Genomic DNA, 27,914 nt, shown 5'->3' with positions numbered 1-27,914 from the left:
ACTGAGGGAATGGCACACTGAGACTCAAGTGCAGGCAAGGAATGGTGAGGACTCTAGATTGATATCTCCTTGTAGCAGTGCATCTGCATTATGCAGTTTTTAATGGGCTTGCAGATAAGGGTCTTAAGAACTGTTGGTGCAGAATTATGCATATCATATCATAAGATGATGTTAGTCTTGTCAGGAGTATCTTTCCCATATTAATGATTCTGTCTGTCCTGTAAGAAGGGAACAGTCATAATGAAATCAGACTAAACTGATGTAGTATCTGCAATGCACACAATATATCTCAACTCTAAAAGTATATTGAACTGAATTTATGTCCAAAATCAGGAAATATCAGCTTTCTGTAAACTAAAATTTAATTAAAGCAGCAGAATATTTTAAAAAATAATTATGTTGGGTTTTTCACAATAAAAATAGAATGAACATGCATGACTTTCATAATTTTTATTGTTGTATTTACATGCTGAATTCAATGACACATGTATTCAGAGTTTCATTTCTCACACACACACACACACACACACACACACATATATATATATATATATATATATATATATATATATATATATATATATATATATATATATATATATATATATATATATATACATACAAACATGTATGAATGAATGAATATGGTTTATCAACATGTTTGTATGATACTGGCTCAACACTACAAGAGATAATGTATATGTATTAAAATTATATGAAAGGCATATAAAATAAAGGTAGAAACTCTAATATCCTGATAATATAAGATGAAAATATCTTATTTACATTTCCTTCAAAAGTCTAATATTGTCTCTTGCAGTATATCATAAAAATTCTTAATTGAGTTCACATAATAATTATTTTACAAAATATTAGGGTGGGGTTGATACACTTGACAAGAATGGGTTCTGCTGTCAATAGACACAGACAGATTATTAAATCTGGTTGAGGTTAGGTCTTAGTAGGTATGCACTCTGGTCGAGGTTCAATTTTCAGGAGGTATGCACTCTGGTCGAGGTTGGGTATTCTTCTGGAGGTATTGGTAAAGGTTCAGTCTTCAGGAGGTATGCACTCTGGTCGAGGTTCATTTTTCTGGAGGTATATATACTTCGATAAAGGTTCAGTCTTCAAGAGGTACCATATGCACTCTGGTCGAGGTTCATTCTTCAGGCGGTATGTACTGAGGTCGAGGTTCTTAAGGAAGTATGCACAAGCCACAGTATTAGTTGATACACTAGACAGGTTTCACTGTCAATGGACACTGTCTGGGTCTGTACTCAAGTCGAGATTCAGTTTTAGGCGATATTCAATCTGAGATTCAGTCTTAAGGAGGTATGCACGAGTCACAATGTGAAAGTCGATACACTCGACAAGAATGGGTTCTACTGTCAGTGGACACTGGCTGGGTATACATTCAACTCTAGGTTCCCCCTTCAGTAGTTATGCATGAGTCGGGTATGTGTCCTATAAGCTATTAACTTAATGGCACTATACATCTCTGAAATTTGTTCTGTATGATGGATACCACTCTCCAATACAGGGCTGGATATTCTGAATCCTGTTTTATTCCACATATTATGTCCAGAATATATAACATGCTGATTTATGTACTATTTAAGGACACTATATGGAATCTTGCATTCGGAAACAGGTGACTGTAGAGCAGTTTGAGCTGCTTTTTTATTCTACCACTTCATTACCTTGAATACCAATCTAACTAAGCTATCAACGATACAGAAAACTTTCTGTGTGAGTAAATTATCTTTCTGTAAGATATCGGATATGAACCAAGTTGTCAGATGTAAGGTTTTTCGTGGCTTTCAGTGTGGAAAAGGGAATCCGATAAGATAATGAAATTTTGTTTCTCGAGACACGATGCAATGTAGTTAAATTATTTGTATGGCAAGCCAAATTACTACTTATTCCAAATCAACATATAACCTGTTTAAGGTTATCTTATACCCTTTTTAAGATATTTCATTTATCTTTATAGATATCGTATAAAATAAATAAGATATCTGATCATTCATCTTATATAAGTTTATATGGTCTCATAAAGTTTACCGGAATTCCGATAAAATTTAAAATATCTTATATGTTATTAAAAAAAAGTTCATTCTGAGATATTATAGATTTTATATGATGATTTGGGATAATATAATTTTACAGTACTGACTTGCTTTTTGTGCTTATGCGGTTTCACCACTTCATTCAATCTCAAGACTGGATTTTATTGTTTGATTTTGAGTCTGACAAATTTGTGTCTCAAATACAGTAATCTAGAAAGGATTTCGAACTTCCTTGTCTTTTCTGTAAAGAATGACGCACAAGCAACCATTAGACTACAGATTTATCCCACAGAGGATTTACACCAGTTGCCGTATGGAACCAGTTCGCACTGTTTATTCTTATTCTTGGCTTAGTATAGTTTTGGAACTATGATAAGCTTGTCAAATTTTAACCAATAGAGGTGAAAATGTTCCACACGAAGTCTACAGATGACGTATGTACTTTGGGTCCTTTGTTTAATGTTTCTTAATTTTTGCTCACAAGCAATGCCACATGATAAAGAGAACCAGTTTATAAATCCCAAACTATCCCAGCGCCATCTAGCAAAATACGAGCATGATCGGAGTTTTATTCTGTAGAATTAATGAAGCTGTTTATAATAACGGCAATCTTTCTGGGAGATGGAAACAACAAGGTACCTCTGAAAATTACGGTGTCAGTATATTCTATGACATTTACCTAATGATTTTTTTTCTCAAGAGTATTTCAAGAACAGTATGACTGGCTGAAAGCTTACCTTATAAGTTTAGTGTAATGAAAGTGTATATGGTATACAATTAATAAACCCAAAATGTCATGAAAAGGAAATAATCTGGAAAAGAAATGTTTTTCTTGAAATCTTCTAACCAGAAGATCGTTTTCAGCAAAATATCATTATAATTTTGCATACTAACACTACATCACACAAATATAATTCGGTACTCATTATTAGCTGCATTATTTTCATGCAAACGATACACGTCTGTTACAAGGTTTCAGGATCCATTGAACCTAAAGCTCCGAGCCTTCTTCTAGATATCCCTCTAAGACTGGTTGCATATATGGGTGTCTTAGCCGTCGTTGGTGGTGGAGGTGATGATATTGTGGGGGTGCGAGTGTGTGCATGAGCAAGTGCGATTTTCGGGCAAAATTTTGAAATCATTTGAATACTTTTAATAAAACTTCATCAGATAACGTGGAGAAACACGATGTGAATACCTAGAGTTAATACATATTGTCATTAATTTTAAGTGATAATCGGGCAAGTGTTCGTGAATAAAAGCCTATTCAATTTCATGGTTACAATAAAAAAAAAATTGTTGCATTCCGGCTTTCTGAATGAAGCGTTTCCCAAGAAGTCATTCATTCTATTCCCTTAGAAATCACCGAAAGTTATAATGATCTTAAAACACGTGGCCGGAAAATTATGGCCTCTTTAAGTTCAATGTGAGACAAATTTCATTGCATTCTGGATGAACTTTATCCCAAAAGGCCTTCATTCCTTTCTCACCAAAATCCCCGGAACATATCCTCGAACCGGATCCGAGCTTAGAATGAAACTGAGGATCCGTCAAGTAGATAACGTTACTTCCGGTATCAGGCAACCAACCCTGAAGGTCAACAAGCATGAGTTTACCCTTGGAGAGGTGGTGAGAAAAGTGTGTCAGTGCAGTAGCCAGCTTCTGCGCACGTGGGTTACAGTAGGTCAGATTGTTGGTCAGTTTGGAGAACTCTCCTTCGATATATGGTTCGACGTTTATCCAATCCTCCAAATCGCCCTTGTGAGATAAGATCTGCATATGTGCCACGGGTACGTACTGCACATGGACATCGATGTCGAAGTTTTGTAGGGCATAGTTAAAGACAGTAACCAAAAAGCGTGCCGTTTTGTGGCAAATAACGTCCTTCATGTACTGTTCAGGCGGTTTCTGATTTCTGTACCGCTTCCCAACATACCTACACAAACAGAAAATATGACTGACTGATGAAATGTACTTGGTTGGGTCTCCACTGCATCAAAGTCACTAAACTGGCTTTCATGGAAACAAACAATCGGTATTTTAAAAAATGGTTGTATATTCGATAGTAAAATGTATACTGTACAAAAGCAAACCCATTAAATTACTTTTTGTTTACTGAAAAGAAAACATAATTTAACACATTTTAAAATTTAAAACTTGTGTCTAATTGAACGTCAGTCCGGCAATCCCCAAATAAGCATTACGTCAACTTTTCAACCAAATACATATTTGCACTCATTAGCTACATATAACCTATGTGTGAGTTCTCTAACTTACCAAACCTTTTCTTTAGCCCGAATGCTCACAACCTGACAGTTTCTATATAATATTATTAATTAGCGTACAGTTTTACTCGAAAACAGAATGTATCTAATTTTTCCTGAGGAATTTTAGACGCAGAGATATCTATCACTTTGGGATCATCAAAAACATTTATTTCTTGTCATGGTTATGAACGTGTTAAACTAACTTTCTGCTTACCTTCCAAGCGTCTCGTCCTGGTGAATATACTGGACGAAAAATGCGTCACGGCAATTTCCTTTTTTGTTACACTCGAGAGTCAGCTTGGGTCCAAAGTAGGCCAAGGTCTGCTGTGCGGTCCAGAGTCCAGTTACTGGGTTGTACTTCATCAATCGGGCCGCTATATCGTGAAATAAATTAAGTAACATAAATCGTCGAATGCTATATGATTGATACTACGATAGTAATAAATGTATTGTCGTTATTTTTCACTCCTTCTAGCTCCAGTACAAAGACAATCACTGTTCACCCATGAAAAACATTTTTTGTTTCAAAGAAATTACCATATATATATTTCGGGTCTCTCTTCAGAAGTGTCAACTCCGTAGGATATGTTTTCTTGCTAACTTATATAAATGCACTCTTCAAAACGACGAGTGCGTTATGATAATTCAAGTTACAGTATTTAATGAAATGTTGAATTTGTATATTTCTGTACATAGACCCTAGTTTTCAAAATGTAGTAAGAGAATCTGAATCGATAATGTCTGTGACTTTAAGCTCTGAATTGTCTTTCAAAGTCTAAGGTTATTTTGAAAAATCTTGAACCACAGTTTTTATTCAGTCCCCACGCCCCTTGTTTGCTGCCACTCCTAATTAACTTTCCTGAAATGAAATAAAATGCTAGATATTGTATATAAAAAGACAACAAAGACATGCTGAAATTAACTCACGGCTGACAGCTGGTTTCATTTGGGCAGGAAGGACTGCCATCTTGTTTGCAGCACTGGCTTTCATTATATACGGTTGCACTCGATGTTGAATATCCTTCACTGACTCCACACTGCATGCATCTGCACTAATTCCGACACCTGAATCGTTCTCGATACTCACTTTCTTTTTTGAGTCTTTCTTGTAACAAGAATCATAACTTGTGGACGAACGTGTGGACAACTTGAAGGAATGGCCTTCCACTCTGAGGTGAAGCATAGGATTGCCCATCAATACTTCGTTTTGGAAAGACTCAGAATTTTTGGATCCATTTCTCAGCTGAAGAACACCTTTGCTCTTGGTATTTCTCACAATCTCCAGATCACTGTTGGTGGAGTTTGGGCGAATATTTTGTGCAGGACAAGTACCGTTGACTGCTTCCGAATGAAGGCTCCGGCCATATTTTGGAACTGTACATGTATGGTTAAAGTTTATATCTGTTTGATTGTTTGGAAACTTCTGGGGAGATTCATTTTGAAAATGTACATGACTACAATCGATGCAGAGGGTACTAGTATTGGTATCAACTAAACCAAAACAAGTTGTGCCCTCGTTACAATCAGAAATAGTGAGAGGTCTTCTTACTGGTTGCATTTGCATGTCCTTTGGGTTGTACGAGCACCCAAGCGCTTCTCTGAACACCTCACACGGGACATCGATATGAGGGATTGAGTATTTGTCAGGATTCACAGGTAGTCCTAGCTCAGAATGGAAATTGCAGACCGTGTTTGAATTTCCCTTTGAATTTGTTGTCTTTGGTATAAATATCCGTCCAATGGGTTTAAGGCAATATATATTCAACGCTTCGTTGAGGAGGCAAGCCGTTTCATCAGTGCCATTTTCGTGTGTTGATTCAGTCGTCAGAAGGTGGATACGATTGCAATAAGGTTTGTACAGAGAAATACTCAACTGCTGCAGTCTTAAAGCAAAGCTTCTATCTGATGCGACATGGGAACAATTCAAAGTAAGAAAGCCAAGAAAGACTGACCTCACCATCTCGTACACGAACTCCTGGTTTTCTAGCTGTCTTTGTGATTTGTATACTGATAGGGATTCTCGAAGGAGACACAGGACTTGTGATAGTTTATTTTGATCTATAATCCTTTGTCCAGAATCAGCAAGGTACATCAGCAGAGATTCTGCAGCTATGTTCTGAAATGCAGGGAGCTGATTACTACTAACGGGTATAAGACTTTACTGAAAGTATTACCCAATATAGATACAGTGTAATACTAACTGAGATATGACCTTTGATTACCCGATAAATATCCATTAGGAAAAAGATTGGAAAGAAACACAATAAACAGTTTTAAAAAAAGTTGAGATTAGCATTAAGTTCTAGACGAGAGATCTGATTTTTGAAGTTTTCTTGTGTAAAATGGCAACAAGGTCATGTTGAAATGACGAAATTAAACTAGATTAAGAGAATTGTGGCTAAGAATAATTGATACTCACGTAGTTCCTGGAGACATGAACATGGAATCCATGATACTCTGAGAGTCTGGCAGACTCAATTGCGAGGTCATGCGCCTGTTGGCAATGATGATCACTCAAAAACTGACAACATTCTCGAATATCTAGATAATCGGCCAGGGTTAGCTTCATGAGACATCTACAGATCACGTCTGAGGAGGACAAGATGCCAAGGACATCAGGATCAGATAGTTCCTTGAAGATCTGCATCGAGTCTTTCAGTGGAATGACAGCGTCCTTCCAACAACCTGGAATATTACATCCTTTAACTAACGTATTTCATTGCTGTTGTGTGTGGGTTTTTTTTATTAGTACCTTTGAATTTCATCGGTTCTCTTACATAGTCTCATCAGAGTCAAAAGTGAAAACGCCAATTCATAATTACGCTACATAAAGCAACATTTTGGTGGATATGTAACCATTTAAATGTTATGAAACGAGGAGGTCTATACTTAATTTACATACATTGTTTAAAGCGAGAAATAATCGTTATATTCAAGACGTTTGAATCGAGAAATCATGTTTACACTCACATAGTTTGAAGGGAGAAATAATGTTAATTCCCACATAGCTGAAGCGACAAGTAATGCTTATTTATACCCACGTAGTTTAGATCGAAAACTAATGTTTATACTCATATAGTTTCAAGCGAGAAATAATGTTTACACTCACATAGTTTGTGCATGATTGTGCCTTTAAGTTGCAAGCATTTGGCCTGGATATGTCTGTATTCATTTTCGTCGGCATATTTCCATGGAGATGAGCCTGGAGAAAACAAAAACCCATAATAAAAAAACAAGTATCAAGAGAGTAAACGTTAAGTGAATGTGACCTATTTTCATCCGCAATACAAGTACTGTAATTTCATCTTGAAAATAACGCGAATTCCCCAAGACAAGCACATGTTTGAGATTAAATTTACTCGGAAAATCAGTGGGTTTCTTTGACCGGATAAAATTTGGTATGCGTTCGTTTTAGTCCTCCTACATACCAGAGTTCAACACAGCAGACCATTTGAATTTGTCGGGTTGTAATTTTGCTTAACTTGAGACAGGTGGGTTATCAATATAGCCGTTTGAATTATTAACGAGAGCCAGTCTTAACAGGCGAGACGGGTGGTAATTTTAGCTTTGAAAAGAGTATAGTTATGATCGAGGAAGCAATTAGTGTGCTGATTTTTTAAAAAACTGTATATAATAGTGGTTGTTTATAAAGTCAATTTTTTTTGGGGGGGGTCGTGAAGACAGTCCCTTCATATACATTCCACTTATTCTTAACAATACGCTTAACAAAAGAGAGCATGTTTAGTCCATGTCTTTTGAAATTAGGTCATTGGGACCTGCAGTTATAAAGACATTGGCAACTGAGTTTCAACTGAAATGGACAGGGCCAGATCGGAGGAGGGAGCGGAGCTTCCGGACCCACCCATCTGATAAAAATAACGTACACTCATACAAACGTACAGTCCTTTCCACTTGAAATTTGACCATCGTTTTATTCTCGCGCACGGTTATTTGGGTAGTATGCACACTATGGGTAAATAGACACATAGACTTTTGCTTTGGTGCCCTTTTGAGAAAAGTCAAGACACCCCCTCCCCCAACACTTGACCTAATCCGGGTCTGATGGAGCAAGTATAGTGTGCAGTTATACAAATAGCACGTACAACCATAATCTCGTTCGGATAGCCTCTTCTGTGTGTGTGAGTGAGTGAGTGTGTGTGTGTGTATGTGTGTGTGTGTGTGATTAGGATTTTTAACGTAGCTTTAACAATTTTTTCTGTCATATCACATTGATATATACAGGGTGGCAGTTTATACTGATATCCAGCCATTGGCCATGATGCCGCAGACATGTAGCTTCATGTCCCACCCATTTACATTATCCTGACACTAGGCCGACCAGCCCTAACAATAAACTCTTAAAGATAAGCGCCAAGCGAGACAGCTGTTTGTCCCATTTTTTATGTCTTTGAAAATACTCGACCTGGGTTCGACTCCGCGACCTCCCGCATCCGAGGCGGACGCTCTAACCACTTGGGCCACCGGAGCGGACCAGACCAGAGATCAATGCTTAATATGGCATAGGTAAGTAGAAGTCACACAGTAAGCCAGTAGGCCCTTATTAAATATTGCATTTCTGTCTGGATTCATCATACCAGAATTGCTGCTAATATCTTCCAACATCTTCATGGCGCTATGAAGGTCACCACTGGTTTTCAGAATCTCTGCCTTCTTCAGACGTAGCGTTGGTGGAACAGCCATACTGGATTTTACTGAAGTGGTCACGGAAATGATGTCTGCTATGATGTCGTCGCCTTCCCTGGTCATGAGGATCCCTTGCAGAACAACGGATGCATATAGTGCCGTTTGGTACTGCTCCTCTCTCAACAGTTTAGCGATGTAGAGCTTTATAATAGAAATTGAATACATGTTTGCACTTGTGCCTGCGCCATATTGAATTTAAATTCATTTGATATTATTCTGGTAGGTTGTTTTATAAAACAACATTTATACACACGTGTCCCCGTTAGAATACGAGTTAAACATGAGTTATCTTGCAAAACAATTATGGGGCTATATAATGTAGTTCTTAAATAGGCATGATCTTTAACCTGCAGTTATATTTTATTCACTAGAAATGGTTGTAACATTCCATGTATAGAGGTGTCCCAATATCAAAACTGTCTTTACGCACACAAGACATTCTCTTGCAGTGGACATTCTCGTGGCGTATTACGTCGACATTTTATTTATGATAAAGACCACAGCGATGGACATTATTTGGATGTATTCATTTCTTATAAAATGTGAATATTTGCATTATATTTCTATTATATAAATTTATTGATCCCACAGTAAAGAGAAAAAGAACGGTTACGAGTATCATAACGATTATATACATGTAAAATATTAACACACACACACACACAGAGAGAGAAAGAGCAAAAACGTTATGGGCTTGATGTAATAAACCAAGTGATAATTACTATTCCTTAGATCACTTATAGCATAGCTCATCGTTCTTCACAAACGTGGTACACGGGTTAAAACGGGTCCAAAGAAAACCTTACCCCAACACAGGTCCTGTAGTATGACACAAATTAATTAATCTCTAACTGCATCTAACACTTTTGTGTTAGTAAATCCGTTTGTGTAAGACACGATAACACTGTTATAACTCCATTCATCATGTATTTCACAGTGGGATGCTCACTTGCTGAAATACGTGTGGGAGAAAAAAAAGTATATCGCCAACAGTGGCGATACCACTTTCATCGTAACAGTAGCTATGCAATTTTCTTCGTAACAATGGCGATACAACTTTTGGACATCGTATTTTTCTCGTTTAAGGAATATATTTGCCCTAATGTGTGTTATATAAACCTGTATTTCCATAGTTGGGTCTATTTCAATTTTTTTCTTCTACTAGGTATCTCTCCCCTCCTCTCCCCCCCCCCCACATGAGGAAGTACAGATCTTAAAATGTATCAACTACAGACCTTCTAGTGTATACGTATACAGTCAATGAGGTGCCATCAAGAAATACCAAAACACGGATTCCAAATAACAAAAAGTAGTTTCAAGTGTTATTCTTTTTCTTACTTAGCCTATCACATGAATCATAGAAAATGTCAGCGACTGAACTTACAAGATATGTTGCGATGTGTCACCCATACCTGCAATTCCCTAGGACACACGGTGCACATGTTTAAGGAAAAAATCTTCATTAAACATAGTAATTAATCTTTTTTAAATAGCAATTTTAACTCGTATTAAATAGCAATTTTAACTCGTATTAACTCGTTTGAAAACGATGGATAAATCGGGCGTTGATTGTAAACCGAAATTAAGTGACAATCGAAAATCAGATGCAGCATCTGCTTCCGAACAAGACTAAGAGCTTGCCAAGGTCACGCAAATATTTCACTTTTGAATGAAGGAATATGCAAATTAAGAACGAAAATCTTAACAAATAAACTCATAACCGTTCAAATATGTTGTTACGCTCTGAAGTATGTCAGATACAACCGCTCTGTGGAGTTTCTACCTTAGGCCTACCCAAGCCCAACATTATCAATCTGTGCAGCAAATGTGTTGACAAAAAAAATATCTGTATTTTCGTACAAATATGATCGTTGTTTTGACAAACTGTACAATTTGATGCAATACATGTAAAACGCTAAATTTGTAAAATGTCGCTGTCCCAAAATTTAGGAACAACTTCGTATCGATATTGTAATGCAGCTGTTGATTGCATTGGCACAGAATGGAGAAAATCCATGCAAATCGACAGTTTCCGGTTTTAAAAAAAATATTTAATAAAAAAAATCAATATTTTTTGGAGTAGATATACAGAAATATGTCACTCATTTGCACTCCAGAGTGAAATATTTTCCTATATTTTCTCAAAACGCGTAGATATCCCCCATGACTGTATTTTCTATTAAACTTTACATCAAATATATCGGTAGTTGACTGTTTCTAATGTTCTACCCAGGGCCGTCGACAGGAATTGTGGGCCCGGGGAAACATTCTCCAGTAGGCCCCTATGAATTACAAAGTGCGACGGTGGTGGGCCCCATGAATGTTGTCCTAGCTGTCCTACCCTGTCTCCGGCCCCGGTTCCACTCGATACATAATATTACTAACAGAATAAAAATCTTTGTATGCAAGGATTATATATGATAATAAAGAAGGAAGGGCTAGATACCAATGTGGTTCAGTCATTTGCTTTACATCTGTGTCGTACAAAGTTTAATCCCTACCTGGGGGGGGGGGGGGGCAGAAGTCGTCCATTTTTTTCCCCGGAAGGGGCAAGTCTCCAGGTTCCTACAAATGATGTAAAACATAACATTTAAACTAAAAATTACCAATATATATAAATATCACCTTACCTTTAGTAGAACTTGGTTGTTTCTCGCGTCTAATTTACCCTGCTTCTGGAAGATGCTGACGTCGGAATGGCGGGGAATCAGCGCCCTCTTGTGATCTATCACTTCAGACAATACTTTTTGGGCATCTTCAGTCATCCATTCACGATAGTCTAGTACATCTGACGATATTTTTAAAAACTTTAATCTGATGAGGATCTTAAGTTTCGAAACTGTTCTAACACAAAACACGAGAGACACTAATTCTTTGCCGGAAAGTACATATTTCGTTTAGGTTACCGTAGCTGTACGTCCTCGGAACGTTGGTACTTGAAAGCTAGTCCAAGTGCATATACAGTATCGACAGAACTGCCTGAACCGGACTGACTCTAGTACTTTGGACTAATTCTATGGTATTTTCGACTATTTCAACCCAAATAAAAATAGTGTATTATACAGCCACTATTTCACTTGTTTTGATCAATTTTAGCTGTATCCGAGCCATAAATTAAGTACGAAACAAAATCAAACACGTGCATGCTCTAAGTAAAACTATTAGCTGTTAAGAACTGTTTTAACTTGCGCCACGTGACTGATGTCTTTCAGTATATTAATCTCAGCAATCTTAGTACACACAAAGTGGCCAGATGCCCTTGATACCCATCACTGTTTGAGTAATCGTGATAAACTTTAATTGCAACATATTTACATCCTATAACCTGCCGCAAATGAAACGAATGTCATGTTTTGCACTGGTCGACTTAGCTAGATATTTTGTCGTCCAATTTATAAAAAAAAAATCAAGCGTTGTTGTAATTGCTTATTTGAATTCAATCTTTTACTTCTTATTAGTATTTATGAAAGGAAAGTAAATTGTACTTCAAAGATGAATGGGTTATTATATGATCACATTTGTCTGTCTCGTTTAAACTTATGGATAAGGATGGATTTTTTTTTTCATCTGTTCAGATTTATATCACTGCTCAAGTTATCTTCAGCACTCGGTTTCAAACGTTGTGTAGCCATTCCGTTGGAAAGTCTCTACCACTTTTCATTTAACTGCTGATATTAGTTTCATCATTTAAAGTTTTCAATGAAATTTTTAGTGTAAACCTAAATTTTCGAGTTCTATCTTAAAATGGGCAATTTTCAGTGGGTGCTTTTCTGATATAATTATTGCTTAAGTATTAACAAATACCCCATATTCTTTTTATGTGTTCATTTTTCGGTGAGCAATGTAGGACAGATACTCCTTCATTAAGCATCAGTGTTGGAAAGGAACAATATTCCCTCGGGATCGGAATTTTGCGTCAGGCATTCTAGCCCTTAGGTGAGATCTTCCTATTCTAAACCGATACATATAAAGGATTATTTTAATCTTTCATTACGACACCGTATAGTGTGATAATTGTGCAAAAAAACTGGTAAGATCTCCCTAAATGCACCATCACGCGGGCATTCTTTCACAAAAATCAGATAAACATTAGCTGCAATACATCCTAAAAAGTGTACTGTTTGAACATGTGCACTGATCGATCTGGCTACAAGTACGGATTATGTGGCCCTTTTGAAGAAAGAAAAACTTTGTAATTGCTTTTTATTTTAAACTGATCTTCTCATTGTTAGTTATGAAATGAAAAATCAATTCTTGAACAAAGCTGAATTTATTATTATTATTATTATTATTATTATTATTGTTGTTGTTGTGGTGGTGGTGGTGGTGGTTTTTGTTGTTGTTGTTGTTGTTATCTAATGTTGTTATCTGACAAGTCTTTGAACGTCTTTAAAGGATCCAAACGGTTCACGCTGTATCTGACGATAAGGAACTTTTCAGATGGTATTTTGCTGTATGAAAACTGCATCAGTATTCCGAATTTGACATTTTGACAGAGACCTTCACAATAATACATTGACATTCTGACAATATGACATTTTGACATAGACCCTCACAATATGACATTTGGACACAGACCCTCCAATATGACATTCTTACAATATAACATTTTGACATAGACCCTCACAATGACATTTTGACAGATGCTCTTACAACTATATTTTGACAGAGGCCCTCACAATATGACATTTTGACACAGACCTACACAATATGACATTTTGACATAGACCCTTACAATATGAAATTTTTATACAGACCCTCATAATATGACATTTTGACAATGTCCCTCGCAAAATGACATTTTGACAGAGACCATCACAATATGACGTTTTGACAATACGACATTTTGACAGAAACCCTCACACTATGACATTTTGACAGAGACCCTCATTTTTAGTTTAGGAATTTCAGAAGACTATCCTTGTATATGTCTTTGCGTTGGAGATAGTTCTAATTTGACGTCAGACACGAACCATCCTCGTGATAAGGATTTTGTGTTCTTAACCTCAGATGGAATTATTTTACTATCCGATGTACATGAAATATTATATTACTCAGATGCGTGTTTTCATCTGCCATTCATTTTGTTTACTGCTCTTGCGACTCTGTGGTCTTAAACTAAGTAACAGAAAAGAACGAAAACTGACATGTTTTTTTAAAATTCAACAAATAATTTATTTCCTTAGAATACAAAGTAAAATTTAAACAGAACTTAACGTATTGTGAACTAAATCCCAAATGGTCCTAAACGTTCTATCACAAGTCCAAAAGTGTAAAGTATCAGAATGAATTCCACTGGTGTTCTGAATTAATTCCAATCTTTAATGTGTTGGTGTACCAATGGCCTGAGATAGTGGTGATGTGCCAACAGTCTTGATGTCGCACGACTGCATAATCCAGACTGTCTCTAAATGAATTCACAATAATCCCAAAAAAGTGATTTAGTCAGAAAAGGATCACTGAACACTTTGTAATTCCAATTAGTAACGTAAATAAATAAATACTTTCAAGATAAAACTGAACACACCAAAAGGACTGATTCCACTGATGTTACGTTAGGAATGTATAATTCTAATATAAACAACCGTAACATACAAACCTAAGACACAATATAAGGACAGGGATGAATGTCAAAAGTTCATTTCAAGAACATTCTAAGTTGTCAACAAGACCAGGTCTATTATTAAAAGTTTAGCAAAGAACATGACAAATATCAGGTACACTAGGAATTTCGAGAGAAACCAATGTCCTGAACTCAACTCCAGTTAAATATGTTTACCTACAACTAATAACACTGGTCAACAGTGAAATCATTACTGACTTGAAAAGGCCCTAATCTGTAGTATTTTGGTGTGCCGAACACGAATATAACCGTGAAAAATTTGTATTGGCTCTCGTTTTGAAGATATTCATATACCTCATTTTCTATGTTTCACTGTGTAAATTTCTCCAGTAGGACTGCAGCAACATCCGGAATAATGATGTAACATTGCATAATACCATCATGCTCACATCATCCACAGTTGATTGCATCATTTTCTGATGCAATGCAATACTAATGCCATGCGGCTGCTGAAGTAAGTTGACGTCAGCAGTGTACTATACATGTGTAGGCCTATTATACTAATGCCAGGCGGCTGCTGAAGCTGACGTAAGCAGTGTACTATATAAAGCCCAATCAGATAGGTTCAGCATTTAAAATATTTTAGACGTTGTGCGAGACAGTTCAAGCTACTGTTACATAAAACTTATTATTTTATCCATTTACGTACAATAAAGAACAGTAATGCCTCGAAAGTGTGTTAATACCGCGGACAATTTTTGCTATATTTGTGGGGAAGTGACATTTGCCAACCAGAAGAAAAGTATCAATTCTCAAGTGAAGAAGGCATATCATCTTTACTTCGGATGCAAGGTTGGTGACCAAGACAAGCCTTGGGCTCCGCATATATGCTGTGCTACATGTACAACACAGCTTTCACAGTGGTTGAATTGCAAAAGGTCATCAATGCCGTTTGCAGTCCCAATGGTGTGGAGAGAGCCAAGCAACCACCTAAATGACTGTTACTTCTGCTTGGTTCCTCCTCTTTCCGGCGGAATAACGAAGCGAAAGAAGTCGAGAATAGTCTACCCAAACATTCCGTCTGCATTGAGACCAGTTCCACATGGTGAGGGACTTCCTATTCCAGAACCTCCAGCAGAATATTCTCTTGATTCGTCTGACGAAGACAAAGGTGAGTCGACCTGTTCTTCTCCTGGTCCATCAGCATGCAGTGATCCAGATTTTCACTGTGGTGCATCATCAACCCCACACAGAATAACACAGGAAGAACTAAATGACTTGATTCGTGATTTGGACTTATCAAAGAACAAGGCAGAATTGCTAGGATCAAGACTCCAACAATGGAATCTTCTAGAAGAAGATGTCACAATTATTGCATATCGAAAGCGCCACCAGCAATTGGAGCCTTTCTTCAGAAAGGAAAGTAATCTGATATTCTGTTCCGATATTGAGGGCCTCATGAATGCTTTAAAAATCACTCATGACCCACAAGAATGGAGACTATTTGTGGACTCTTCGAAACTGAGTCTCAAGGCTGTGCTTTTGCACAATGGAAACATTCTTCCATCTATTCCAGTAGCGTATGCTGTCCACATGAAAGAGACATACGATAACTTAAGGCAGCTACTGAATTCCATTGAGTATAACAAGTACAGCTGGCACCTCTGTGGTGATTTGAAGGTAGTTGCCCTTTTAATGGGACTGCAGCAAGGATATACAAAATACATGTGTTTCTTATGCGAGTGGGATAGCCGAGCAAGGGAAATGCACTACATGAGGAAGGAATGGACTCACAGGCAGAATGTAGCCATTGGAGAGAAGAATATCCAACACCCAGCTCTGGTTGAGGCTCAGAAAATCTTGCTACCACCCCTTCACATCAAACTAGGTTTGATGAAGAACTTCGTGAAAGCCATTGACCGGACTTTGCCAGCATTCCGATACCTGCATGAAAAATTCCCTCGACTCAGCGAAGCAAAGATTAAAGAGGGAGTTTTTGTGGGTCCTCAGATTCGAGAGCTTTTCAAAGATGACCGGTTCAACAACTTGCTGGAAGGTGACGCGAAACAAGCATGGAATGCTTTTCGCCTAGTTTCTACAAACTTCCTCGGAAATGTTAGGGCAGAAAACTATAAGGAACTAGTAGAAGACATGTTGATGAAGTATAAGAAACTTGGCTGCAATATGTCTCTAAAGATTCACTTCCTTCATTCCCATTTGGATTTCTTTCCTAGCAACTGTGGTATTGTTAGTGATGAACACGGCGAACGTTTTCATCAAGATATCGCAACAATGGAACAAAGATACCAGGGAAAATGGTCCACTACAATGCTGGCTGACTACTGCTGGACACTCCTCAGAGATGCTCCCGAACAGCTGTACAAGAGACAGGCGAAGAAATCTAAGATGTAGTCAATGACTTGATTTTTTATAGGTAGGCTATTACAGTTGACCTTTTACTATTGGAATGCATTTCGTTATGTAAACATTAATTTCTTGCAGATTACAAAAAAACTAGAGCCAATTTTGCAATTTGACTGTCATATTCGTGTTCAGCACATAAAAATTGATAAGAATTGACTAATTTTATTTCAGTAACATGACTTTTGTAAAAATTTGTTGTCCAGTGTAATCTATAACCAGAGCCAAACAAAAGCAAATATTATATAGGTTGTTTACACAAAAAAGACATTAGTCAGGTAGGTCCAAACTCCTAAGCTTAATTATGGACAAAGGTCAATCACGATACAAATTAAATATACATAACACTGTCAATAACATTATATTTCATACAAATATATCTTCGCTTAAATTCCTGAGGAATTCAGGTTTGTCGATATTAATGTAAGATACGAATTATTGCTGTAGTTATTGAAAATTACATGCAATTCATTGCCTTTCTATCGCGAATTCAAATAATAAGTCCGAACATGTACATCATGAATATATGGCACCCGATATATTGGCGATTAATGCATATCACGATCTTAAATAATAAATTAAAACCTTTCGCACTGTTCTCCGAGTTTTTAAAACTAACTCTTAAATGTCACTGAATACAATGCAGTATATTCTGTATTTATCTGGTATAGTGTAACACCACATAGATCTGCATTCTTCTTTGATACAACAAATTCGTATGCTTAGAAGATGTACGAGGAATCGAAATGGTTTAAAATTTATTTCAAGTGCTCCAAAACAAAAGTTCTCACATACAGAAAAATCGCTAGAATCAAGTAAAATCCACGTGTTTTGAAGAATTTTATATTATCTAAAACAATTATCCGGCATCATGGGCATGTAGCTCCCAGAGGAAGAGGGGTCTTTATATATTATTTATACAGATTATAGGATTTATACAGGTTATAGGATTTATACAGACCTCAAGCGAAGCGAAATCATGTTTTCTTGAGAACTGATACCTGTCGGGTTTCTCTTAAGACACACACGCGCACACACACACACACACACACACACACACACACACACACACACACACATAACTGCTGTTTAAGGTCTTTTTAAAGATGGCTTTTCATCCAGGAACTGAGATATGTTTATAGGGTACATCGGCATAACAACTCTAATCTGTGAGGTGGTTAGGAAACCTGTCAAATTTGTCGATTTTTGGCTCGATAGACAAAGTATGCAAGTTTGGCTTGTGTGCTATTATCTCATTTACGTCGTACATGAACCAATTGCCCGGTAAAACCTGGAAAATGTTAAAAGTAACATTTATTCTTTATCGAATATCGACATAACATATAAATTATCATGAACTCGTTTACATGAAGCTGAGAGTGGCCGAGTGGTCTAAAGCGCTGTCCGTTACGGACCACTGCCATCTCACCTCTGTCTGCGTGGGTTCGAGTCTCGGATTCAGCCAATGTGGGTATGTGAGAAAGCTTGCCAGTAGCTTCTCGTGGGTCGGTGGTTCTTTCCGGGGTTTTCCCGGGTTCTTCCTCCACCCTTGATACTGGCCGCCATATATGGCCTATCGTGTGCTGAAAAATGGCGTTAAACCCTACAACAACAACAACATGAAACTGAGCGAGAAAGAGGGACGTTCTTCAAAACGAAACATATATTTAAACATACCTGTCTGTCTCAGTTCTTCAAGCTGAGCGCATAGTTTCTTTGTTACCCTGGCCACATCGTCAACACTCGCCAGAGTTTTCAGCATTGTCCAATTTTCTGTTGGCATAATACATTTATTGAAATTTGCAAGTTTTCAAAGTGTTTAAGATACACAATTTCCCTCTTAGAGGTAATGGAAAATGTCGGCATGCATCTTACTAAATTAAAACAAATTCATTTTGGTTGAATAAATACGTGTTCCAAAATTATTTTTTTATTTTTTTGTCTCTTCGCTTCTTTATTTTTTAAATTGTTTTTCTCTGTTGTTTTTAGGGTTGTGGATGTTTGTATGTGTAATTAATAATAAAACTTGCTATAAGCACGTGCATTTTACAAGACTGTAATCTCGTTCATTGAAAGAAATGTCACTGCCAAATAAGTTTTCTATCAGGCTGCTGACATAACATCAGAGAAACATATTATTCACACCGGAATTCCAATTTGTATAAATATCTAGATTTTAAACAAAATTATACCATGTTCTAGAAGTGAGAATTTTCACGCGTAAAAGGTCCTATTCTGAAATGTTTAATTTCCTTTTAAACACTATTTGTTCACAGAAACTGACAAAGAAAATATTCTTCAACACTAAAATACTTCAAAAGCTCAGGATCCACACCGGTGGGTGATTCAGGCGGAAAGATAACCTTAGAATCTGTCATGTCTTCTAAAATAGACTCAAAATGCTACGTTCCCTTAGTGTTGCACTGAATTTACTACATTCCCTTCCCTCTTTTGTTTCAATACAATGAATGCATTAATAACCAACATAAACTTCGACTACTGCGTCAATTTTCTCTTCAAAATGAATGATGTAAAGTTAGAAAAAGAAATATAATGTTCTACGGTTATTTTGGATGATATAATTTTGCAAGAAATTACACTGCTAATCTACAGAATTCCTGCCGAAAACTTCATCGATGATCCTTGGACAAAAAAATAAAGGAACGAAATTGAATTTCAACTCGACGGTCTCGTCGAGCTGCAGTTTTAGACAATTGATAATTGTATCCAAAATGTTATCCAGCAATTGTATGAAAAAAGGACTTCTACTATGGAAACTGTTCCACATCCTGGAAAGAAATCTATTTTCAGGTTGAAGTTGTATGTTATCTGGCAGTTAAAGTCAAGCAAAATATCAAGCAATTTAATATTTTAATAAGTTGAAATATTATTTAATTAGTATTCTAATAATATCACATGAAAATATGCAAAACTAGTTTAACTTTCTGCACGCACTTCTCCATTTTCGTCATACTCGCCCTATTCTGGCTGGTAGAGGTCAATTCGCCTAAATATCACATTTAAGCACGGACCCTGATTAAATTTCGGCCAAGGTTACTTTTACCCATTTCTATACTCAGACTGGCCATTTCTGTCCAAAGATAGTTGAGTCAAGGACATGCTTTTTTTTAATAATAAGAAAACCCATATCAGTGACAACTTTTTACAGTAAAATTAGGGGGGAAAAGGTGGACAATTTTTGGGAATTGGCCCGAATTTCAGCACCAAAATAGGCGTAGAAAAAATCCATGTATGTAGGGTATGGATAGCAATCTAGATTAAAAGGTCAATGCATGTGCGCGGTATTGGAGGAACTGATATTGCACAGCAGCTACAGCACCGAGTCCAAAGTTAAGTACCAAATTACGAGGGGCTTCAAGGAAAAATTAAATGCAGACAAAATATTTTTAAAATATTTTTAAATGTGCTAAAATTTCTACGAAACGAGCAGCTGAGATACCGAGACAGTATTTGGAGGTATGTACGTTTTGCACGTTTTCAAGCTCTTTAATTGTCGGAGGTCAGTAAAACTTGCTTCTGGTCTGCAATGCCGAAATGAAAGTAGTCGGTTTTGAGAAACATCGAACATAAAAAGTTTATCAGTGCGCCATCTAATTGCAACTCAGGAGAGTTAACTCGAAAATTGGACTTGCGGAATGAGCCCATGACGTGCAGGTGAATAGCAGAATTAATAATAATAATAATAATAATAATAATGAGGACTTTGTATAGCGCCTAATCTTTAGAAGCTCTAAGCGCTTTACAACATTAGACAACACCTATAAGACAAAAAAACATATAATGATATGATTACAAACACAAACACCATGAAATTAGAAAACATTAAAAAACATGCTGAGAATATTTAAGGTAGGAAACATTATTAGGTCTTTAAGTTTATTCTTGCAGTCGAAATAAGTAAGTTTTGAGAGCCCTCTTGAATGTGATCACTGTGTTTTTGTTTCTAAGTTCAGTGGGCAATTCATTCCACGTTGCTGGGCCCTGGTATGCAAAAGAACGCTGTCCATATGACTTTATTTTCATACTTGGAATAATGAGCATACGATTGTCAAAAGAGGAGCGTAATTATCTTGCTGGTGTGTACACATGAGTGAGGTCGGATAGGTATGTCGGACTAGAGTCCGACAGTGAAACGTAGCACAGAGAACACATTTTGTGTTTGATTCTGGATGGAATGGATAGCCAGTATAAGAGCAGCGGGGACGTGTGCTCTCATCGTGGTATTCTAAGTATGATCCGAGCAGCTGTGTTTTGAACTTTTTGAAGTTTCTGGAGCAGATATTGAGATGAACCAGACAGAATTGAGTTACAATAGTCCAGCCTTGAAAGTACTAATGAACACACAAGTGTTTTAGTGGCATCTACTGAAAGATATTTGCGAATTGGGCTGATGCGTCTCAGCTCAAGATATGCAGCCTTGCATATGTTCATGACATGTTGGTGCAATGTGAGTGTACTGTCCAGAGTAACACCTAGGTTTCGTACTGACTGTGTGAATTTAATGTTGGTGTTGCTGATATTTATCGTTTGAGGTAAAGGATGTGAATGAGAACGTCTTTGTGTTGTGATCAGAATGGACTCAGTTTTATCATCATTCATCTGCAGCTTGTTACATGTCATCCATGATTTCACATCAGTAATGCACCTCTCTACACCTTGGATGGTAGCATCAACTTCAGTTGGGTGGCTAGATTTGTATATTTGGGTGTCATCAGCGTACAATTGGTGAGACACTGGATGATGATCTATGACACTTGAGAGCGACTGAGTGTACAGAATGAAGAGAACAGGTCCAAGAACAGACCCCTGTGGAACACCACAACATAGATCAACTGGGCTGGAGTGTATTCCATTTGCAGATACAATTTGTGTCCTGTTAAACAAGTAGGACTTGAACCACAGTAAGGCTGTATGATGAATGCCAAATACATGCTGGAGACGGTGAAGTAATATATCATGGTCTATTGTGTCAAATGCTGCAGACAAATCAATGAGGGTGAGAACTGTAATCTTTCCGCTATCCAACGCAGAGAGAATGTCATTAACTACTTTTAGAAGAGTAGTTTCAGTACTGTGGCAAGGGCGATATGTAGATTGTACATTGCTAAAAAGACTGTTTGAATTTAGATGAGATACAACTGGGATAGAACAACCTTTTCTAGTATTTTTGATATGAATGGGAGATTAGAAACTGGGCGGTAGTTCTTTAAATCGTTATGGTCTAGTGTTGGTTTCTTCAGCAGAGGCTTTACAATGGCAGTTTTGAAAAATGATGGGAATTCCCCGGATGAGAGAGAGGTGTTAATAACATCAGTTAGTGAAGGCAATACTAGATCTAAGCACTCAACCAGCAGTGATGTTGGAATTGGATCAAGTTCACATGACTTTGGTGCACTCTTCATCAGGATTGTACGTACAAAATCCATAGAGACAGGTTCAAATGCTGCTAATGGTTGCCGCTCAAATTCTGTATCCCAACTGTATGGTGACGACGAGGTTTATAAAGATGACTGTAGTGAAAGTATGTCTGTAATTAGTGTTTACATAGTCTGTAATTAGTGTTTAAATAGTCTGTAATTAGTGTTTACATAGTCTGTAATTAGTGTTTACATAACCTCATATCAGTAGTTGTGGTTATATGGTGCCAACAAAAGGTGAAGTTCGAAATATGTAGAAATGAAGAATTGAACAAAAACTTTAGGAAGAAAAACCCGTCCCAACAATTCTAAATGTGAATTACAACAAGATTAAATATTGAACGTAAAGATGTGAAAATTCTTTATGCATACAAAAATAAAGGTAGCACATGTACAATGCTTAAAATATATTGTTAAACGCAATACGAGGTTAGGATTTTACATGAAAATGTGAGGATATAATATGCATAATAAATAAGTAAATTAAACAATTCATTAGCGGTGTAGCAAGAAATTCCGTCCACCCCACCCCGCAATAATTAATTTTGCCCACTCCCCCGCACCAGAAAAGATTGAAATTTTGGGTTCCCATTGTGCCCCCCACCCCACTAATTCCCAGTTGCAGAGTTGAGAGGGTTGCTGTACTACTGTAATTATTGCTTTGTCGATTGATGTGACATGTATATGACAGGCATGACATGATAAAACCATGTATATATATATATATATATATATATATATATATATATATATAGATATAGATATAGATATATGTGTGTGTGTGTGTGTGATTCTGTCTCTCATTATAAATGTCTGTCATATGTATGTATGTATGTATGTATGTGTGTGTGTGTGTGTGATTCTGTCTCTCAGTATAAATGTCTGTCATCTATTTGTCATGAATCTGGGGTTGGTTTTTTCATCACGCCTGGGCAGATATACTGTTGAGTCTTACACGGGGTTCGAAGAATACAAAGATAATTTATTTTTTGCACAGAAACGAATGTAAAAGTTTAACCGGTACCTTCTTCTTTGAGTGAATCAATGACACGACGCCCGTTATAAGCAGTCCCGCATTAAAAGTCAAACACAGTTTTTAAAAGTGTCACCTTTCATTTGACCACACAAACCTACATCCGGGTTCTTCTAGTCTATACTGGAATATTACAAAAGGTTCAGGCTCGATTAGCGTCCATGTATATTGATACGCTTCTTTATTACGGTAAGCATGGTAACTGTGTACCGTATTTATACTTATATAAGTACAGATACTGTTACTTCAAGGGGTGGGTTGGAGAATTTAGTTTGTACTGGGACTCGAAACGTGTCTTGTGATTAATTATCAGGTACTAACAAATGTATACGAAACTTGACCCAAACTGTACTTGTGCACTGTGTAAGTGCTGGCTACAATTTCATTAATAAACATGGTTCTGGGGATGTTCTTATACATTGGAAGCTTTAATGCGAGTTCTTTTCGTCACACGTCATTATAGATTAAGACCGGATTTTCCAAAAATGTAATGACACAAATACGAACGATCCGTCTTCAGAACCTTCTTAAGTAGTTAGTTATTGTAACAAGTGACTTTTCTAGTTAAAGTCAAGTCATTAGATCAACATGGAAGGCAACGTTTACAAATCCGACATTTACAAACCCTTTAAGTTATACTTTATCAGTATTAAAACATTCTGATACTGTTGTGAGTGCTTGTGTGTGTATATGTGTGTGTGAGAGAGAGACAGACAGACAAACAGAGTAAATCGTTTTTACCTGGATGCCACCGTAGGTAATGGTGTTACGACACATGTGCTATACCCATAAATCTCATTCAGGAAGTACTGCTGTCAGGGATCAAAGATTTGCTGTGGTCCGCCCATACGTATACGACAGACTGTTTTTCAGCGTAAGATCCAGCTGTATCAGAAAAATAAATTCATTGGCTTCAGACACTTGGTCGCCTGGAATGAACAAAGATGCTGTTAGGAAAGTGTTTGGGACGGTTTCCGTGTTTAGAACTCATTATGTTAATAACATTTAGGTACCCCTCTCTCTCTCTCAACTGGATATGTGCATTACATACTGTTTTCATCAAAACATATTACGCCATGTTTGTGTTACATGTCGTTATATATCAAGTTTTAAATACCTTTTTGGTGGTGGGAGGTGATCCACTAATCCTAAATATTTTGTGACTTAATGCAGAATGTACGTCGCATCTGCAGTATTGTTGTCGTTGTTATAGGGTTTGACGCCATTTTTCAGCTATACATGGCGGCCAGTATAAATGGTGGAGGAAAAACCCAGGAAAACCCCATAAAGAACCACCGACCCACGAGGAGCTACCGGCAAGCTTTCTCACATACACTGGCCGAGTCCGAGACTCGAACCCATGCAGACAGAGGTGAGATGGCAATGATCCGTAACGGTGAGCGCTTTAGACCACTCGGCCACTCGGGGCCAATCTGCAGTATTGTTTCTGGGTAAAGGATTAAAATCGATTTTTAGCTGACTAAGAAAACTTTCAAGTTATTAATTCAGTGTACAATTTATTTTGTAATCAAGTGTGTAGCTTTATTCAATAAGGTGTTCGTAACTTATAAAAGTCTTCCAATTATATTAAATTTAATAACGGTTATAATGTAAGCATGCTGAAGTCTAATATGATATTTTATGGCGTTAAATAAATGTGTTATGTTAGTCCTACAATATGTTTAATGACATGTTTTGTTACAATTATTTATATGCTCAAGATATTTTTCATTTCCATTTCGGCTAATCTTGGCTTTCGTCCCACGAGATTAAACTGTATCTTCTGATATGGAGGAAAACCATGATATCTATATAAAAAACAATAAGAAAAACACTGATTTATCGGTGGACAAAAGCATAAACTATCTGTAGATTTGTGCATATTCTCGGGAATAGATTAACAATGATAAAACATACTTATTTCATGTTGACTTTCTGTAATGCAATGTAATATACTTTTTTGTTTATGATGTTGACGAAACTTTATACTAAAATGCAACATCTCATCACGAAAATAGGTCGCTGGAAAAGTCCAAGAGAAAGCCGTATTTAATGTTCTAATAGTTGTCGCATTTAACATCTGAAACACTTGACGTACATTTACAGAAATTCGTATATACAGTTTACAGAAGTGTGTGTGTGTGTGTGTGTGTGTGTGTGTGTGTGTGATTTTGGATTTTTATCGCTAAGATGTCTGCAATGTGGCAGTTTATAGTGATGTCTAGCGCTGAAGTTTCATGCCGCATACATGTGGCATTATGTCCCACCCAGTCACATAATCCTGATACCAGACCGACCAGTCCTAACACTAACCTCTTAATGGTGAGCGCCAAGCGAGGCAGCTGCTCGAACCATTTTGTTATAAGTCTTTGGTGTGTGTGTGTGTGTGTGTTTGTGCGCGCGCGCGCGTGCGTGTGTGTGTGCGGGTGCGCGTGATTTGGATTTTTAACGTACCTTAACACTTTTTCAGTCATATCGCTACGATGTCAGTGTGACCGTTTATAGTGATGTCTAGCACTAGGGCATCATGCTGCAGACATGTAGCTTGTTTCACACCAGGCTGACCACTCCTAACACTAACTTCTTAACGCTGAGCGCATTGCGAGGCAGCTGTTTGTACCATTTTTAGTAGTCTTTGGGATGACTCGTCTGGGTTTCGAACCCGCGACCTCCCGCATCCGAGGTGGACGCTTTAACCACTTGGGCCGCTGGACACACACACACACACACACACACACACATACGTCTTAACACTTTGAGAATTATCTTTATAAAACTTGCAAATTTCACTAAATGTATTATACCAACAGTAGATTGGACAATGCTGAGAACTCTGGCGAGTGTTGACGATGTGGCCAGGGTAACAAAGAAACAATGCGCTCAACTTGAAGAACTGAGACAGACAGGTATGTTAAAATATCTGTTTCGTTTTGAAGAACGTCCCTCTTTCTCTCTGTTTTATATAAAGGAGTTCGTGATATTGTATTTGTTATGTCGATATTCGATAAAGAATAAATGTTGCTTTTAACATGTTCCAGGTTTTACCGGGACATTGTACGACGTGAATAAGGTATTAAGCACACGAGTCAAACTTTCATACTTAAATGTATTGAGCCAAAAATCGAACAGTTTGACAGGTTTCCGAACCACCTCACAGTTTAGAGTTGTTATGCCGATGTACCCTATAAACATATCTCAGTTCCCGGACGAAGCCATCGTTAAAGGGACTTTAAACAGCAGGTGTGTGTGTGTGTGTGTGTGTGTGTGTGTGTGTGTGTGTTAAGAGAAACGCGACAGGTATCAGTTCTCAAGAAAACATGATTTCGCTTCGCTTGAGGTCTGTATAAGTCCTATAAAGACCCCTCTTCCTCTGTGAGCTACATGCCCATGATGCCGGTTGATTGTTTTAGACAATTCAAAATTCTTCAAAATACGTGGATTTTACTTGATTCTAGCGATTTTTCTATATGTGAGAACTTTTGGTTGGAGCAGTGTCCGGTTTTCTTATCGCAACTAAAAGTATAATTGCTTTATAATTACTAGTGTATTTGCCTTTATTCAACTAATTAATTATTAAAAATTGGAATAGAGCCCAATAAATCATAATGTTTCGTCACTGTGATTGTATTTTACGTACTTTCTTTTACACGATAGTCTCTGAAGAACTTATCGTCCAATAAAATGAGATCAAAATGGCGTATAACATTCATCAAGAGGAGTTGACTGCTACCTACCAAATGTTCTACGGTCATTTTGCGCTCTAATTGGATGATATAATTTTACAAGAAATTAAGCTGCTATCTACGGAATTCCCGCCCAAAAAATTCATCCATGATCCTTGGACAAACAAAAATTCTCCTCAAAATGAAAGATATAAAGTTAGAAAAAGAAATGTAATGTTCTACGTTTTTTTTTTATGGGATGATATAATTTTACAAGAAATTATGCTGCTAATCTACGGAATTCCTGCCGAAAACTTTATCGATGATCCTTGGACAAAAAAAGGAACGAAACTGAATTTCAACTCGGCGGTCTCGTCGAGCTGCAGTTTTAGACAATTGATAATTGTATCCAAAATGTTATCCAGCAATTGTATGAAAAAAGGACTTCTACTATGGAAACTGTTCCACATCCTGGAAAGAAATCTATTTTCAGGTTGAAGTTGTATGTTATCTGGCAGTTAAAGTCAAGCAAAATATCAAGCAATTTAATATTTTAATAAGTTGAAATATTATTTAATTAGTATTCAAATAATATCACATGAAAATATGCAAAACTAGTTTAACTTTCTGCACGCACTTCTCCATTTTCGTCATACTCGCCCTATTCTGGCTGGTAGAGGTCAATTCGCCTAAATATCACATTTAAGCACGGACCCTGATTAATTTTCGGCCAAGGTTACTTTTACCCATTTATGTA

General features: G+C 37.1%; 2 protein-coding genes across 3 annotated transcripts in view; one reads left to right on the top strand and one right to left on the bottom strand.

Annotated features, from left to right (window-relative positions):
• Positions 1–435: 435 nt before the first annotated feature.
• Positions 436–24,374, bottom strand: LOC149780545 (uncharacterized). The gene is made up of 9 exons (XM_089937561.1): positions 24,237–24,374; positions 18,702–18,797; positions 11,671–11,828; positions 8,932–9,181; positions 7,446–7,538; positions 6,756–7,021; positions 5,264–6,452; positions 4,551–4,710; positions 436–4,005 (listed from the first exon to the last, which is right to left on the bottom strand). The coding sequence occupies exons 2-9, from the start codon at positions 18,784–18,786 to the stop codon at positions 3,474–3,476; spliced, it is 2,733 nt and encodes a 910-aa protein (XP_089793687.1). The 5' UTR covers positions 18,787–18,797; positions 24,237–24,374; the 3' UTR covers positions 436–3,473.
• LOC149780544 (uncharacterized) overlaps positions 24,368–27,914 on the top strand; it is a 26,980-nt gene continuing 23,433 nt past the window's right edge. The window contains exon 1 of one of the 2 annotated variants that reach the window (XM_089937563.1): positions 24,368–24,504. In XM_089937563.1, the coding sequence (XP_089793689.1) occupies positions 24,440–24,504 (65 nt within the window). In that variant the 5' untranslated portion in view covers positions 24,368–24,439. Of the gene's footprint in view, positions 24,505–26,377; positions 26,402–27,914 lie in introns of those variants that run through there. The other variant, XM_089937568.1, reaches the window with a different exon arrangement.

The sequence above is a fragment of the Sinohyriopsis cumingii genome, chromosome 16, assembly GCF_028554795.1.
Source record: "Sinohyriopsis cumingii isolate HCF-2022 chromosome 16, ASM2855479v2, whole genome shotgun sequence".
Classification (NCBI taxonomy): Eukaryota; Metazoa; Mollusca; class Bivalvia; order Unionida; family Unionidae; genus Sinohyriopsis; species Sinohyriopsis cumingii.
This window is presented reverse-complemented; position numbering and strand designations above follow the sequence as displayed.

What these genes read in the sequence shown, in the direction of transcription:
- LOC149780545 (XM_089937561.1), bottom strand. Translation starts at nt 18,786, where the DNA reads ATGCTGAAAACTCTGGCGAGTGTTGACGATGTGGCCAGGGTAACAAAG. An exon ending in AGATATTAGCAGCAATTCTG is followed by an intron (nt 7,539 to 8,931) that starts GTATGATGAATC and finishes TGTTTTCTCCAG; the next exon opens with GCTCATCTCCATGGAAATAT. An exon ending in TTCATGTCTCCAGGAACTAC is followed by an intron (nt 6,453 to 6,755) that starts GTGAGTATCAAT and finishes CCTGCATTTCAG; the next exon opens with AACATAGCTGCAGAATCTCT.